At 41.5% G+C, this 17924-nt stretch overlaps 1 protein-coding gene across 1 annotated transcript; it reads right to left on the minus strand.

Annotated features, from left to right (window-relative positions):
- Positions 1 to 2891: 2891 nt before the first annotated feature.
- On the minus strand, positions 2892 to 17518 carry LOC110494745 (cholesteryl ester transfer protein, plasma). Its single transcript, XM_021570075.2, has 16 exons — positions 17277 to 17518; positions 15472 to 15586; positions 15059 to 15190; positions 13144 to 13214; positions 12914 to 13001; positions 12716 to 12785; positions 12413 to 12473; positions 12199 to 12290; positions 11903 to 12082; positions 11612 to 11662; positions 11249 to 11398; positions 11079 to 11146; positions 6561 to 6603; positions 6406 to 6475; positions 3762 to 3847; positions 2892 to 3626 (listed from the first exon to the last, which is right to left on the minus strand). Exons 1-16 carry the CDS (start codon positions 17416 to 17418, stop codon positions 3549 to 3551), a joined length of 1497 nt encoding a protein of 498 aa, XP_021425750.1. The 5' UTR covers positions 17419 to 17518; the 3' UTR covers positions 2892 to 3548.
- Positions 17519 to 17924: the final 406 nt, after the last annotated feature.

The raw sequence follows: 17924 nt of genomic DNA on the forward strand, positions 1-17924 counted from the left end.
ATCTGTGGGAAAGATATCAGTTTGTCTCTGTGAGTGGTTTGTCCTCTGACAAATCAACTGTAAATTTCGGTGTTCCTCAAGGTTCCGTTTTAGGACCACTATGGTTTTCACTATATGTTTTACCACTTGGGGATGTCATTCGAAAACATAATGTTAACTTTCACTGCTATGCGATGACACACAGCTGTACATTGCAATGAAACATGGTGAAGCCCCAAAATTGCCCTCGCTAGAAGCTTGGGTTTCAGACAGAAGTGGATGGCTGCAAACTTTCAACTTTTAAACTCGGACAAAACAGAGATGCTTGTTCTAGGTCCCAAGAAACAAAGACATCTTCTGTTGAATCTGACAATTAATCTTGATGGTTAATCAGGCTCCAAATGTCCACCCTGTTAGGTTCCACCGTTAGGATTATGCACCTATAGTGGCTTGCGAAAGTATTCACCCCTCTTGGCATTTTTCCTATTTTGTTGCCTTACAACCTGGAATTAAAATTGATTTTTGGGGGGTTTGTATCATTTGATTTACACAACATGCCTACCACTTTGAAGATGCAAAATACGTTTTATTGTGAAACAAACAAGAAATAAGACAAAAAACTGAACTTGAGCGTACATAACTATTCACCCCTCAAAGTCAATACTTAGTAGAGCCATCTTTTGCAGCAATTACAGCTGCAAGTCTCTTGGGGTATGTCTCTATCAGCTTGGCACATCTAGTCCCCGGGATTTTTGCCCATTCTTCAAGGCAAAACTGCTCCAGCTCCTTCAAGTTGGATGGGTTCCGCTGGTGTACAGCAATCTTTAAGTCATACCACAGATTCTCAATTGGATTGAGGTCTGGGCTTTGACTAGGCCATTTCAATACATTTAAATGTTTCCCCTTAAACCACTCAAGTGTTGCTTTAGCAGTATGCTTAGGGTCATTGTCCTGCTGGAAGGTCAACCTCCGTCCCAGTCTCAAATCTCTGGAAGACTGAAACAGGTTTCCCTCAAGAATTTCCTGTATTTAGTGCCATCCATCATTCCTCCAATTCTGACCAGTTTTCCAGTCCATGCCGATGAAAAACATCCCCGCAGCATGATGCTGCCACCACCATGCTTCACTGTGGCGATGGTGTTCTCGGGGTGATGAGAGGTATTGGGTTTGCGACAGACATAGCGTTTTCCTTGATGGCCAAAAAGCTCAATTTTAGCCTCATCTGACCAGAGTACCTTCTTCCATATGTTTGTCTCCCACATGCCTTTTGGCGAACACCAAACGTGTTTGCTTACTTTTTTCTTTAAGCAATGGATTTTTTTCTGGCCACTCTTCCGTAAAGCCCAGCCTGGTCCATGAGTTTTGGTGGGAGGCCCTCTCTTGGCAGGTTTGTTGTGGTGCTCCGTGGGATGTTCAAAGTTTCTGATATTGTTTTATAATCCAACTCTGATCTGTACTTCTCCACAACTTTGTCCATGACCTGTTTGGCGAGCTCCTTGTTTTTCATGGTCCCGCTTGCTTGGTGGTTCCCTTGCTTAGTGGTGTTGCAGACTCTGGGGCCTTTCAGAACATATACTGAGATCATGTGACACTTAAATAAAGTCTACCTGTGTGCAATCTAACTAATTATGTGACCTCTGAAGGTAATTGGTTGCACCAGATCTTATTTAGGGGCTTCATAGCAAAGGGGGTGAATACATATGCACGCACCACTTTTCCGGGGTTTTTTTTCATTTCACTTCACCAATTTGGACTATTTTGTGTATGTTGTTGGATTCAGGGTGAAACTTTGAACATTTTTATACTCAGAAGTATAGGAACATTAGTTACAAAACAGACATGAGGGGTCGTAATGAAGCTTGGGAGGGGCTGGGAACACGATCGCATGTGGCAGAGTGCAAGGAACACGATCACATGTGGCAGTACTAATAAGGGTGAAACCGTTGAAGGCTCATATCACTTAGCTCCCAGCTTGATGCCATGATGCCATGAAGAATGATGCCATGTTTAGCGATAAGGAGTAGACTCCACCCAAAGTGGGGTATGAATACTACCACGGGGGATGCCATATATGTGTCTGAATTACAGCTGTATCGACCCTTTGGGAAGAATTCTACTTGGTTAAGCTTCTCTGGTGTCCGTGGAGTAATTTACTTTTAAAAATTAGAACCTAACAATGTCTATTACATGAAATCTGTCACAGATCCCTACAAAACTTTCAATACGCACACCTGGCCCCTATTCCCAGTGATTAGTAATTGTATAAGTGTGCCCATGGTTTACCATTGTCCTGTCGATTATTGTTACAATGACTGGCTCCTGCCTACTCCTTTCTACACTTGTGACACAAGCACTATAATTATAAAATCGTGACGAAACCCAAAGTGCAAAATAATAAAGTACTCAGGGAATAGTAGGAGAGCTTCCTCTCAGGAAAACAAGCAACATTTACAATGACCGACAAAGACAAATGACAGAGGGAGTATATATACAGTGACAGAGTGGGGATTGGAACCAGGTGTGTGTAATGATGACGAGACAAGTCCTGGGTTGATCAGGGAAGGGTGTTTGCTAGCATCAGGTTCAGCAGCAACTAGAAGGCCGGCGATGCCGAATGCCTGAGCTGAACAGGAGGGGGAGCCAAAGCTAAGGCTGTTGTGACACATTGTAGGAATGACCTGGCTACATGTAAGCTATACAGTCATAAGCATATTGCTGGAGGAGAGGTGGAAGGGGCAGGCAATATCATTTATATGAGAAGACTTTCTTTCATTGTGAAGATGTAGTACTTTCTTTTATATAAGAACATTGTCCCTATATGTATTATGAAATATAACTTATTTTCCAATACATATCTCCTGTATTACTTTATTTTATAAAACAAGTGTGTGAATTAAAAGGAGACCACCATCAGCCATATATTAGTTTATTTAAAAGATGCACATTTCAGTGGGACATTTCAGAGACCAAACAAGTTGGTATTGTTTCCATTCTGAAGCCATCTTCTATCGATGAATGGCTATCTTCCCAGAGGGCAGAGGGACACCTGGTACATCAGGGCAGTTGGCAGAGGAACCGGTTCTACCTGCTCTGTGCCACCTGATCCATGGAATATTAAATTAACCAATCCAATCACAATAAGTGGAAATACCCTACTGCCATGGTCACATTTAACCCTTTACTTACAGTATGCAAATACAAATCATGTTTCTTATTGAGCCAAGTTGTATTTCTAATTCAGCTTTAGGGACAAGGTTAAGAGACATAATCAACCATGTCAATACAGAAGTTCATAATGAGTGTACAAAGACCTGAGTGTACAATGACCTTTTCAAAAACCTTTTCACACACAGAGTGCCTAATTTTCTATGTGTTTGCACCTGTTCCTGTTTAATGTGCAAATACAACTAGTAATTGTATTCCGAAGTGTAAGTTTATCAACACCTCCACTAATACAGTCATTCAAAACATTGCACATTAGACCTCGGTATACTGTAGCCTACTGTATGTGATTTGATGCACAGGGACAGGGAGCGGCTGTGACCACTCCCACCATCTCAACATTAGAATCACTCCAGAGTCTTCCTGAGGAATTCCACAAGCAGATGATGAGGAAAGGCAAAGTCTGTCTGGATAATCACAAAACCCTACAGACAGAAAGACAGATGACAATGAATAGTATCCGTTCTGTAAAATATTTACTTAGTCCTATAGTTTGCGTATAAATTTTAATTTGAGCTTATGAGTAAGAATGAAGTGAAGGTGTATGTATGAGTACTCACATCCTGAGAAACAACCTGGGGTTCGATGAGCTCAAACAGATTTGCTCCCTGTTTGTCCAGTAGTGCAGTTAAACTTGGTTCTAGTTCTAAGACAACGGTCAAAAGAGGAACATATTATATTGTTCACAACAACACACTTACAGTGCATTCGGAAAGTATTCAGACCCCTTGACTTTTTCCACATTTTGTTACGTTACAGCCTTATTCTAAAATATATATATTTTTAATCCTCATCAATCTACACACAATACCCTATAATGACAAAGTGAAAACAGGTTTTTAGAAATGAAAAAAAAAAGAAGTAAAAAACAGAAATACCTTATTTACATAAGTATTCGGACCCTTTGCTATGAGACTCGAAATTGAGCTCAGGTGCATCCCGTTTCCATTGATCATCCTTGAGATGTTTCTACAACTTGATTGGAATCAACCTGTGGTAAATTCAATTGATTGGACACGATTGGGAAAGCCGCACACCTGTTTATATAAGGTCCTACAGTTGACATTGCATGTCAGAGAAAAAAACCAAGCCATGAGGTCGAAGGAATTATCCGTAGAGCTCCGAGACAGGATTGTGTCGAGACACAGATCTGGGGAAGGGTTCCAAACAGCATTAAAGGTCCCCAAGAACACAGTGGCTTCCATCATTCTTAAATGGAAGAAGTTTGGAACCACCAAACCACTTCCTAGAGTTGGCCGCCCGGCCAAACTGAGCAATCGGGGGACAAGGGCCTTGGTCAGGGAGGGGACCAAGAGCCCAATGTTTACTTTGACAGAGCTCCAGAGTTCCTCTGTGGAGATGGGAGAACCATCCAGAAGGACAACCATCTCTGCAGCACTCCACCAATCAGGCCTTTATGGTAGAGTGGCCAGATGGAAACCACTCCTCAGTAAAAGGCACATGACAGCCCGCTTGGAGCTTACCAAAAGGACTCTCAGATCACAAGAAACAACATTCTCTGGTCTGATGAAACCAATATTGAACTCCAATTGTCATGTTTGAAGCATGGTGAAGCATGGCAGCATCATGCCTTGGGGATTTTTTCAGCGGCAGGGACTGGGAAACTAGTCAGGATTGAGGGAAAGATGAACGGCACAAAGTACAGAGAGATCCTTGATGAAAACCTGCACCAGAGCACTCAGGACCTCAGACTGGGGTGAAGGCTCACCTTCCAACAGGACAATGACCCTAAGCACACAGCCAAGACAACGCAGGAGTGGCATCAGGAAAAGTCTCTGAATGTCCTTGAGTGGCCCAGCCAGACCCCGGACTTGAACCCGATCGAATATCTCTGGAGAGACCTGAAAATAGCTGTGCAGCAACGCTCTCCATCCAACCGGACAGAGCTTGAGAGGATCTGCAGAGAAGAATGGGGGAAAGTCCCCAAATACAGATGTGCCAAGCTTGTAGCGTCATACCCAAGAAGATTCGAGGCTGTAATCACTGCCAAAGGTGCTTCTACAAAGTACTGAGTAAAGGGTCTAAGTACTTATGTAAATGTGATATTTAAAAAGACAGTTTTTGCTTTGTCTTTATGGGTATTGTATGTACAGTTGAAGTCGGAAGTTTACATACACTTAGGTTGGAGTCATTAAAACTCATTTTTCAACCACTCCACAAATTTCTTGTTAACAAACTATAGTTTTGGCAAGTCAGTTAGGACATCTACTTTGTACATGACAAAAGTCATTTTTACAACAAAAGTTTACAGACAGATTATTTCACTTATAATTCACTGTATCACAATTCCAGTGGGTCAGAAGTTTACATACACCAAGTTGACTGTGCCTTTAAACAGCTTGGAAAATTCCAGAAAATGATGTCATGGCTTTAGAAGCTTCTGATAGGGTAATTGACATGATTTGAGTCAATTGGAGGTTTACCTGTGGATGTATTTCAAGGCCTACCTTCAAAGTCAGTGTCTCTTTGCTTGACATCATGGGAAATTCAAAAGAAATCAGCCAAGACCTCAGAAAAGAATTGTAGACCACCACAAGTCTGGTTCATCCTTGGGAGCAATTTCCAAACGCCTGAAGGTACCACATTCATCTGTACAAACAATAGTACGCAAGTATAAACACCATGGGACCACGCAGCCGTCATACCACTCAGGAAGACACGTTCTGTGTCCTAGAGATGAACGTACTTTGGCGCGAAAAGTGCAAATCAATCCCAGAACAACAGCAAAGGACTGTGTGAAGATGCTAGAGGAAACAGGTACAAAAGTATGTAAATCCACAGTAAAACGAGTCCTATATCGACATAACCTGAAAGGCTGCTCAACGAGGAAGAAGCCACTGCTCTGACCCACTGGGAATGTGATGAAAGAAATAAAAGCTGAAATAAATAATTCTCTCTACTATTATTCTGACATTTCACATTCATAAAATAAAAGTGGTGATCCTAACTGACCTAAGACAGGGAATTTGTACTAGGATTAAATGTCAGGAATTGTGAAAAACTGAGTTTAAATGTATTTGGCTAAACTGTATATAAAATTCAACTTTAGTTTGATGAGAGAAAAAAAACGATTAAATTCCTTTTAGAATAAGGCTGTAATGTAACAAAATGTGGGTCTGAATACTTTCCATATGCACTGTATATCACAATTCACTAAGCCTGAGAGGATGAAACAGTACTCACTGGATATGACTTTTGGGACACCTATTTTCTCCACTGCCTCTTTCAAATATTCAATGTGGGCTTCAACCATCTGGAGAGCATAAGGAAAGGAGAAATAAAGCAATCTACCACCGCTACTGGTCACTTGGGATTCAGTATGCCTATTTAATTCTCACCTGCAGTGTGTCTGTGGACAGTGAATCCTTCATTATGGAAATTCTTCAGTGGGAAGAAGCAAAGTCACATAAGTGTTGTTTCTTTTCTTTACTTGCACAGACATAGGCAGCAGTGTGAGGTATATATATATAAAAAAAGTATTTAGTTAACCACCAATTGTGCAAGTTCTCCCACTTAAAAATATGGGAGAGGCCTGTAATTTTCATCATTTTCATAATTTCAACTATGACAGACAAAACAAGGGAAAAAAAATCCAGAAAATCACATTGTAGGATTTTTAATTCATTAATTTGCAAATTATGGTGGAAAATAAGTATTTGGTCAATAAACTTTTGTTATCTCAATACTTTGTTATATACCCTTTGTTGGCAATGACAGAGGTCAAACATTTTCTGTAAGTCTTCACAAGGTTTTCACACACTGTTGCTGGTATTTTGGCCCATTCCTCCATGCAGATCTCCTCTAGAGCAGTGATGTTTTGGGGCTGTTGCTGGGCAACACGGACTTTCAACTCCCTCCAAAGATTTTCTATGGGGTTGAGATCTGGAGACTGGCTAGGCCACTCCAGGACCTTGAAATGCTTCTTACGAAGCCACTCCTTTGTTGCCCGGGCGGTGTGTTTGGGATCATTGTCATGCTGAAAGACCCAGACACGTTTCATCTTCAATGCCCTTGCTGATGGTAGGCTTTGTTACTTTAGTCCCAGGTCTCTGCAGGTCATTCACTAGGTCCCCCCGTGTGGTTCTGGAATTTTTGCTCAACGTTCTTGTGATCATTTTGACCCCACGGGGTGAGATCTTACGTGGAGCCCCAGATCGAGGGAGATTATCAGTGGTCTTGTATGTCTTCCATTTCCTAATAATTGCTCCCACAGTTGATTTCTTCAAACCAAGCTGCTTACCTATTGCAGATTCAGTCTTCCCAGCCTGGTTCAGGTCTACAATTTTGTTTCTGGTGTCCTTTGACAGCTTTTTGGTCTTGGCCATAGTGGAGTTTGGAGTGTGACTGTTTGAGGTTGTGGACAGGTCTCTTTTATACTGATAACAAGTTCAAACAGGTGCCATTAATACAGGTAAAGAGTGGAGGACAGAGGAGCCTCTTAAAGAAGAAGTTACAGGTCTGTGAGAGCCAGAAATCGTGCTTGTTTGTAGGTGACCAAATACTTATTTTCCACCATAATTTGCAAATAAATTCATAAAAAATCCTACAATGTGATTTTCTGGATTTATTTTTCTAATTTTGTCTGTCATAGTTGAAGTGTACCTATGATGAAAATTACAGGCCTCTCTCATCTTTTTAAGTGGGAGAACTTGCACAATTGGTGGCTAACTAAATACTTTTTTGCCCCACTGTGTATGTATATATATATATATATATATATATATATATATATATATATATATATATATTAGTTAGGAGTCATTTAGAAATGTCCTTGTTTTTGAAAGAAAAGCAAATTTTTTGTCCATTAAAATATCATCAAATTGATCAGAAATACAGTGTAGACATTGTTAATGTTGTAAATGACTATTGTAGCTGGAAACGACTGATTTCTAATGGAATATCTACATAGGCCCATTATCAGCAACCATCACTCCTGTGTTCCAATGGCACGGTGTGTTAGCTAAATCTATGTTAATCCTTTTAAAAGGCTAATTGATCATTAGAAAACCTGTTTGCAATTATGTTAGCACAACTGAAAACTGTAGTTCTGATTAAAGAAGCAATAAAACTGGCCTTCTTTAGACTAGTTGAGTATCTGGAGCATCAGCATTTGTGGGTTCGATCCGAAGTCGTTTTGCCTATCAGTTCATAAACCATGTGCCATGGAATCGGTACATCGAAAATCTCTTCCTAACTATTTTGCAATCTATGTGGCACGGCTGTAAATTTTTTGGTCCTTAAATTAAACTGCTATACTTTTTTATTTATCACAATTTTCTATAACCAATTTTGGTCTTCAATGCAATGCCGACAGACAAGTTCCTTCCTTTTCCCCTTTCCTCTTCCATTTTGCGTTAATGCTGCAATTAGTTGGTTGTAATTTTGGATAGAGCAGACATTTCCATTTGTTTTTGTTAGCTGCATGTGTGACATAACTCCACCAGTCCTATTTATAATATATTTTACAAAGATTATACATTTTAAAAACATTTTTTCAAACATACTGCTTTTTTAATCAATTAGTATAGTTGAGTTTAACCATAATATTTGTTGTATTATTTGTTGTCTTTTCTGGTGGATTAAATTGAAATTGCAACAAACTTTCTATGGCTTGTTTTGAAAACAGCGATATTTGAGAGAGGATTTCCTTTTCAAATAACTGAAAGTGAGAGGTTGTAATCTGAATTAAGGGGAAAAAGGCCTTTCTTGAACATAGGGTAAAATCTGTGGAGGGCGCTGAAGGTTCGATTTGCCAAACGTCAGCCTCGAAACCTTAATGACTTGGAGAAGTGATAGACTTCTCCAAGTCAACTCAGACTGTTAATTTTACATATATATATTTTTTAAATCCATACAATTAGCTTCGGTTAGAGAAGATGGAGGAGACTGAAACTAAAACATATCCTTAATGTAGGTCTACTCCGCTTCCACTTTCAAAATATAATTTGGTGAATCATGGGTGACTCTCACTTGTAACAAGTTTCAGTAAATTCTTTTTGGTAGCATTTCTATGTTGAAGATGTAAAAATAATTTGGTGCATTTCTCCCCATATTCCATCCACTTTGCTTTATTATTATAATATATTACTTGTGATCTTTGTTGAATTAGTTCCGTTTCTTTTTGTTTTTCCTCTCACTTATTCTGAGCCTCTATGGTACAGTTTTTATTGCTACCTATCTTTTCTTCACATTTAAAGTGTCCCATACAATAAGGGGATTTGCTGTACCTATGTTATGTCAGAAAAATTAACTCTGTCCTAGTTAAAAACAAGTTATCATCCAATAGGCTATGATTAAATGTCCAATATCCTCGCCCACGTGGAAATTCAGTAAGAGTAATGTATATGTCAATTATCTGATGGTCCGACAGCATTCTATCCCCTATCAACCCCGTTTTTACTTTTGGTGCCAATGAGAATGACATAAGAAAGAAGTCAAGCTTGATTGAGCCTCCGCCATGTTTTTTTAAAATTTAACTAGGCAAGTCAGTTAAGAACAAATTCTTATTTACAATGACGGCCTACCCCGGCCAAACCCTAACGACACTGGGCCAATTGTGCACCGCCCTATAGGACTCTCAATCATGGCCAGTTGTGATACAGACTGGAATCGAACCAGGGTCTGTAGTGACGCATCTAGCACTGAGAAGCAGTGCCTTAGACCGCTGCACCACTCGGGAGCCCCTGTATATCTCACTAGGTCAGGATATTTAAGCCTCCTTATATCCACCAGTTCCAATATATCCATGACATTCATGATTTCCTTAAGAGCACGAGGGTGATAGTTTGTAATGTGATTTTGATTACGGTCCATTAAGGTATTTAAAATAGTATTACAATCTCCCACCATGATAATAGTCTTGTATTGCTTGCAGGGTTGATAATTTATTATATATATTTTCAAAGAAGCGTGAATCATATCAGCCCCTTTTGAGTTACTTTGCCAATGGGAGAAGTATATTTACTGCACTGTTGGAGCTAGGAACACAAGTATTTCGCTACACCCGCAATAACATCTGCTAAATATGTGTATGTGACCAATAATATTTTATTAGAGTTTTGATTTGAGCACGCAGATTAGCTTCCCTGAAACAGTTTCTGACAGTTTGTGCAGAAATTCTTCAGTTGTGCAAACCCACAGTTTCATCAGCTGTTCGGGTGGCTGGTTTCAGACTATTCCGCAGATGAAGAATTCAGATGTGGAGGTCCTGGGCTGGCGTGGTTACACGTGGTCAGCATTTGTGAGGCCGGCATTGAAGGCGGCTTATGGCAGAGAAATGGACATTAAATTCTCTGGCAACAACGCTGGTGGACATTCCTGCAGTCAGCATGCCAATTGCATGCTTGCTCAAAACTTGAGGCATTGTGTCAAAACTGGACATTTTAGAGTGGCCATTTATTGTCCCCAGCACAAAGTGCACCTGTGTAATGACCATGCTGTTTAATCATCTTCTTGATATGCCACACCTGTCAGGTGGATGAATTATCTTGGCAAAGGAGAAATGCTCACTAACAGGGATGAAATCAAATTTGTCCCTAAAATTTGAGAGAAATAATCTTTTTGTGCTTATTGAACATTTCTGAGATCTTTTATTTCAGCTCAGGAAACATGGGACCAACACATTACATGTTGCGTTTATATATTTGTTCCGTATACTTGTTAGTAAACTGCCATGCAATCAGAAAGTGTTTTACTAAACCATTAGTCTGTATCCCTTATAGAGGCACAGTGGAGTCAGTATCACAAGACCAATTAAAAGCATGGTCTTCATGTAATGCCTTTACTCACATATGCAGCTCCTATACATGTGTATGTACATGTTCACTACAGTATAGGCGCATAAATGGACTCACTGTGATGTTGTAGCGATTAGGATCAGTTTCTTCTTGGCGTAGGAAGCAGTCACTACAACCTCCACCTCCTAGACAACGACAAACCCCATTCAGCTACTCTTCTTGGACACATTACTGTCTGATGCCAGGCTATCATTTAAAATATTAAAACAGGTGTTTGTTTGGCTGACCATCTCAAAGTAAAGTCCTGGGATGTCCTCAGCTCCGCTAGTCAGTTCTGCTGCAGCCACAGCTCTGACATAGGTGCCCATTGGGGTCGTCCACAGGTGAGGCACTGACACACTCCACACCCTCAGCACTGGCTCCTCAGAGGACAGAAACTGCCAAAAGGATACAGAGAGACAGGTTTCATACAGGCACAGACAGATTTATCACACTGACTTACCTGTGTACACAATATATGAGGTTTGAAATACAATGAAACTCAAAACACCACTAAATTGCAGAGGCCAAGATAGGTCACATGGTCTGTGGAGCTGATAAAAACATATTGTGTCTGTCTGAGGACTGTCCTGAGTGGGTTTGTCACATACCTGGCTAAGGAACTCTGGAATGGGGGTAGACAAATGTGTCTTAAACAGTTCCTGAAATGAAATTGACCATGTTAAATAACTGGCATACATTAAAACAAACACAGTAATTCAGCTTGTAATGAACAAGAATGTCATTCCCCGTCACAGTGCTACAGTCAGTTTCCCTGCCTCTACCATATTGTAACACACCGTGGACCAAACCCCAACAACAAGTCCTGATTACTGTTTTCCTGATAAATGCTGCCTTGGACACTAGTCCACATGACTTCCACTAGTCTGGTAGACACCTACTGTGAGCTCCAGACCAGAGATGTTGAGGACAAAACGTCTATCTTGGTGGGCAGCTGTAATCAGGGGGTTGAAGACCTCATCAGAGATCCAGAAGTAAAGCATGCGGTCCTCTGTCAGTTGGCTGGGGTCGAATACAGACTCATTGATGACAGCTGTCATGTTGTTGTATTTGGCCAGACCCTGGACATCATGGGAAGACAGAAGAAAGATACTGTAATACATATAATAACAATTGGCATTGTGCATCATCATGTACAATGAATATGAATGCTAGATAATAAAGGGATATACAGTACCTTGTGGTATGATTCAATGTAATTGGATGTGATGACAGGGGCAGAAGTTACTCCAATATCCATGCTGATGTCACCATCACTAAGGAATTGCTCTGTGGGAATCAACGTGGAGATGTAAACATAGTCACTGACAGATATTCTAAATAAGAGAAAGTCTTGATACCTCTATAGGCTTCGTGTGCTATCTACCCAGGCTCCCCAAATGTGTCCATACCTGCTCGTTCCTGTATAAAGTCCGCCAATATGTTTGCCACATTATTGATCTCCTTACAGATCTAAGATGACGAAAACAGGGATATTGTTTAATTCTATGTTGCAGCTGATGTGACAATGTTTTTGCTGGGTTGCATTAACAAGACAGTAGAGGGCAGAGTTGAGCCATCAGCAATACTTTGATACACTGCAGGCTTATTTAACTAGGCAAGTCAGTTAAGAACAAATTCTTATTTACAAAGACGGCCTACCCTAAGTCCAACAGTACATTATTCTCCTATATTTCCCTCTAATCATCACTCACCTGGCTTTTAATAACCAGCTTCACAGTGAAGGTGATGAAGTTTGTGAACAGCCTCTTGAGCCAGCCAGGCCTAAAGCCAGAATGTAAAACACAGGGTTTGTCCTTCATGTTACTTCCCTTGAAGGAAGAGGACATTACAGATAAACCATTTTACACTATGTGTATAAAACTATCGGAGTTCCAGAACGTGCCACTTACTCCCTGTCTCCCTGCAGCAGGAGATCCAGCTTGTGGAATGTGAGGTAGCAGTCTGATGTGTCTGCAGCAACTTTCCCCTTTCCACAATCTGAGACAGAGAAAGCACATGATCACTGGCAGGAAATACATTACAAAAGGTAAGATAAGATTCCTGTAAACTCTTTGGAAGAATGAGAAGGAAGAGTGAACATTGAACACCACACAAACAATGGGTAGAAAAAGGTACTTACAGAGTTTGGGGTTAATGCCAAGATCAATGTGCGAATCAATTTCAAAATCTACTGAATGTCCCACATTGACACTGCAAAACAGATTACACATGGCAGTGTCATGACCACGCAGCTATTCAAGGTTAACATACAAAACTACAGTAGTAGCCAACATGACATTTGGATAAATCACAACATACTTAACTGTAAGATCTAGAAAGTTATATCTAATCATATCACAAACTATTTCCATCCCTCTCATCCTCCCTTTTCACAATGAAAATATTGCTATGCAATCTGGTTTCAGAGCTGGTCATGGGTGCACCTCAGCCACGCTCAAGGTCCTAAACGATATCTTAACCGCCATCGATAAGAAACATTACTGTGCAGCCGTATTCATTGATCTGGCCAAGGCTTTGACTCTGTCAATCACCACATCCTCATCGGCAGACTCGACAGCCTTGGTTTCTCAAATGATTGCCTCGCCTGGTTCACCAACTACTTCTCTGATAGAGTTCAGTGTGTCAAATCGGAGGGTCTGCTGTCCGGACCTCTGGCAGTCTCTATGGGGGTGCCACAGTGTTCAATTCTTGGACCGACTCTCTTCTCTGTATCCATCAATGGTGTCGCTCTTGCTGCTGGTGAGTCTCTGATTCACCTCTACGCAGACGACACCATTCTGTATACTTCTGGCCCTTCTTTGGACCCTGTGTTAACAACCCTCCAAGCAAGCTTCAATGCCATACAACTCTCCTTCCGTGGCCTCCAATTTCTATTAAATACAAGTAAAACTAAATGCATGCTCTTCAACCGATCGCTGCCTGCACCTGCCCGCCTGTCCAACATCACTACTCTGGACGGCTCTGACTTAGAATATGTGGACAACTACAAATACCTAGGTGTCTGGTTAGACTGTAAACTCTCCTTCCAGACCCACATCAAACATTTCCAATCCAAAGTAAAATCTAGAATTGGCTTCTTATTTCGCAAACAAAGCATCCTTCACTCATGCTGCCAAACATACCCTTGTAAAACTGACCATCCTACCAATCCTCGACTTTGGCGATGTCATTTACAAAATAGCCTCCAATACCCTACTCAACAAATTGGATGCAGTCTATCACAGTGCAATCCGTTTTGTCACCAAAGCCCCATATACTACCCACCATTGCGACCTGTACGCTCTCGTTGGCTGGCCCTCGCTTCATACTCGTCGCCAAACCCACTGGCTCCATGTCATCTACAAGACCCTGCTAGGTAAAGTCCCACCTTATCTCAGCTCGCTGGTCACCATAGCATCACCCACCTGTAGCACGCGCTCCAGCAGGTATATCTCTCTGGTCACCTACAAAACCAATTCTTTCTTTGGCCGCCTCTCCTTCCAGTTCTCTGCTGCCAATGACTGGAACGAACTACAAAAATCTCTGAAACTGGAAACACTTATCTCCCTCACTAGCTTTAAGCACCAACTGTCAGAGCAGCTCACAGATTACTGCACCTGGACATAGCCCACCTATAATTTAGCCCAAACAACTAGCTCTTTCCCTACTGTATTTATTTATTTTATTTATTTATTTTGCTCCTTTGCACCCCATTATTTTTATTTCTACTTTGCACATTCTTCCACTGCAAATCTACCATTCCAGTGTTTTACTTGCTATATTGTATTTACTTTGCCACCATGGCCTTTTTTTGCCTTTACCGCCCTTCTCACCTCATTTGCTCACATCGTGTATAGACTTGTTTATACTGTATTATTGACTGTATGTTTGTTTACTCCATGTGTAACTCTGTGTTGTTGTATGTGTCGAACTGCTTTGCTTTATCTTGGCCAGGTCGCAGTTGTAAATGAGAACTTATTCTCAACTGGCCTACCTGGTTAAATAAAGGTGAAATCAAATGAAAATAAATAAAAATGACTGATGGAAGGACTCACAGCCAGCTTCCATATCCATACTGGATGGTTCCTTTGAAAACAGCAGACACGTTGGAGATGGCAATCTCAATGCCTTCACCTGCTATGAGCTCAAACTCACTCCGCCCAATCGACAGGTTATGGATCTCCAGACTGAGAGGGCAAAGGTCAGGAGAGGACGTTATTATTGGTTGTTCATTTTAGAAAGAATAAAGGAGCAAAACAACAAAGCAATGGCGACCGTGATGACATCCAATCTGTTATTGATTGAAAAAGGAGTGCTTATGCATTCATCCAATCATGTGTCGTATACATCATCTATGGTAAGTGAATGCAGGATAAAAGGATGGCATGCGAGGGAATGGAGGAGGTTGAAAGGAACAGCATAAGCGCGTGCATGTGGTGCAGGTACACTGACTGTCAGGTCCACTCACTTGGCAAGTCCATATTTCACCTTTCCAACAAAGAGAATAGACTTCTCATTGCTAATGCTTGGATATTTGGCATGCTGGAACGCAGCCTGGATGACCTTGGTCGTCTTCTCATTTACTAAAGAGAAAATACACAATTTGTCTATATATACAGTGAGGGAAAAAAGTATTTGATCCCCTGCTGATTTTGTACATTTGCCCACTGACAAAGAAATGATCAGTCTATAATTTTAATGGTAGGTTTATTTGAACAGTGAGAGACAGAATAACAACAACAAAATCCAGAAAAACGCATGTCAAAAATGTTAGAAATTGATTTGCATTTTAATGAGGGAAATAAGTATTTGACCCCCTCTCAATCAGAAAAATTTCTGGCTCCCAGGTGACTCTTAAAGGGAGTGCTCCTAATCTCAGTTTGTTACCTGTATAAAATAATACCTGTCCACAGAAGCAATCAATCAGATTCCAAACTCTCCACCATGGCCAAGACCAAAGAGCTCTCCAAGGATGTCAGGGACAAGATTGTAGACCTACACAAGGCTGGAATGGGCTACAAGACCATCGCCAAGCAGCTTGGTGAGAAGGTGACAACAGTTGGTGCGATTATTCGCAAACGGAAGAAACACAAAATAACTGTCAATCTCCCTCGGCCTGGGGCTCCATGCAAGATCTCACCTTGTGGATTTGCAATGATCATGAGAACTGTGAGGAATCAGCCCAGAACTGCACGGGAAGATCTTGTCAATGATCTGGGACCATAGTCAGCTGGGACCATAGTCACCAAGAAAACAATTAGTAACACACTACGCCGTGAAGGACTGAAATCCTGCAGCGCCCGCAAGGTCCCCCTGCTCAAGGAAGCACATTTACATGCCCGTCTGAAGTTTGCCAATGAACATCTGAATGATTCAGAGGACAACTGGGTGAAAGTGTTGTGGTCAGATGAGACCAAAATGGAGCTCTTTGGCATCAACTCAACTTGCCGTGTTTGGAGGAGGAGGAATGCTGCCTATGACCCCCAAGAACACCATCCCCACCTTCAACCATGGAGGTGGAAACATTATGCTTTTGGGGTGTTTTTCTGCTAAGGGGACAGGACAACTTCACCGCATCAAAGGGACGATGGACGGGGCCATGTACCGTCAAATCTTGGGTGAGGACCTCCTTCCCTCAGCCAGGGCATTGAAAATGGGTCATGGATGGGTATTCCAGCATGACAATGACCAAAACACACGGCCAAGGCAACAAAGGAGTGGCTCAAGAAGCACATTAAGGTCCTGGAGTGGCCTAGCTAGTCTCCAGACCTTAATCCCATAGAAAATCTGTGGAGGGAGCTGAAGGTTCGATTTGCCAAACGTCAGCCTCGAAACCTTAATGACTTGGAGAAGATCTGCAAAGAGGAGTGGGACAAAATCCCTCCTGAGATGTGTGCAAACCTGGTGGCCAACTACAAGAAACGTCTGACCTCTGTGATTGCCAACAAGGGTTTTGCCACCAAGTACTAAGTCATGTTTTGCAGAGGGGGTCAAATACTTATTTCCCTCATTAAAATGCAAATCAATTTATAACATTTTTGACATGTGTTTTTCTGGATTTTGTTGTTGTTATTCTGTCTCTCACTGTTCAAATAAACGTACCATTAAAATAACAGACTGATAATTTCTTTGTCAGTGGGCAGTTTTTTCCCTCACTGTAGACTAAAGACAATACTTTACAAAACAGTTAACTACCCTGAGAGTAACAGTTCTGGTGAAAAACATTTGAGAAAACACCGTAGGGAGACTGGAATCAATAAGATAGATACTCACAGACCACCGCTGCAGGGTAGGTCAGCCTACAGACAGCCCCAGTGAACCTGTATGCAGAGGCTGGCTCTAGACAGGATCGGGACATCACAACCAGGCCCAGGAACAGCAGCAGGACTGGGAGTGTCATCACACACTTATCCATCTCACCAGTAGCTAAATGAACACTGACTTCAAACTGGATCCCAGAGCTGTGTAGTGCCTCCTCAGAACCTCTGAACTAACTGATCCAGGCTGTGTTGAGCATGCACAAGAGACAAGGGGAGGAAGAGGGAGGGAACAGAAGACACCTCTAGGGAGATGGGGTTCAGACTGAGGCTAAACTTGGCTGAACTAAACTTCACAACACTGCCCCTGTAGTCTGTGATTGGGCCTCAACCAGGCCAGAGCGGGTTATTTGGGCGTGGGTGTCATTACGTGTTCTATCTGGGCCCAGGGGGCTACTTCTGTACATGCGAGGTAGGGTTATTATAGGGCAGTAAATAACAGATATACAGACACTTTTTCTAGGGCACATTCTCAGAAACTCCCATACCTTACAGTCACAGAAATGCCAATATTGACCCAGAATGATGGAACCATACAGCTAAACCTTCACTAAAATCGTTCAGCTTAATGTAAAGAAAATTGGAATTGTGGTACTATTTCTGC

This window comes from Oncorhynchus mykiss, chromosome 2 (genome assembly GCF_013265735.2).
Source record: "Oncorhynchus mykiss isolate Arlee chromosome 2, USDA_OmykA_1.1, whole genome shotgun sequence".
NCBI classification, from domain to species: Eukaryota; Metazoa; Chordata; class Actinopteri; order Salmoniformes; family Salmonidae; genus Oncorhynchus; species Oncorhynchus mykiss.

Excerpts from the sequence above, each read along its gene's own strand:
- LOC110494745 (XM_021570075.2), bottom strand. The coding sequence starts at position 17,418 with ATGGATAAGTGTGTGATGACACTCCCAGTCCTGCTGCTGTTCCTGGGC. Across the intron at positions 12,786-12,913 it reads CTGCTGCAGGGAGACAGGGA|GCCTGGCTGGCTCAAGAGGC; the intron begins GTAAGTGGCACG and ends TTCTGGCTTTAG. Across the intron at positions 12,083-12,198 it reads ACATTGAATCATACCACAAG|GGTCTGGCCAAATACAACAA; the intron begins GTACTGTATATC and ends CATGATGTCCAG.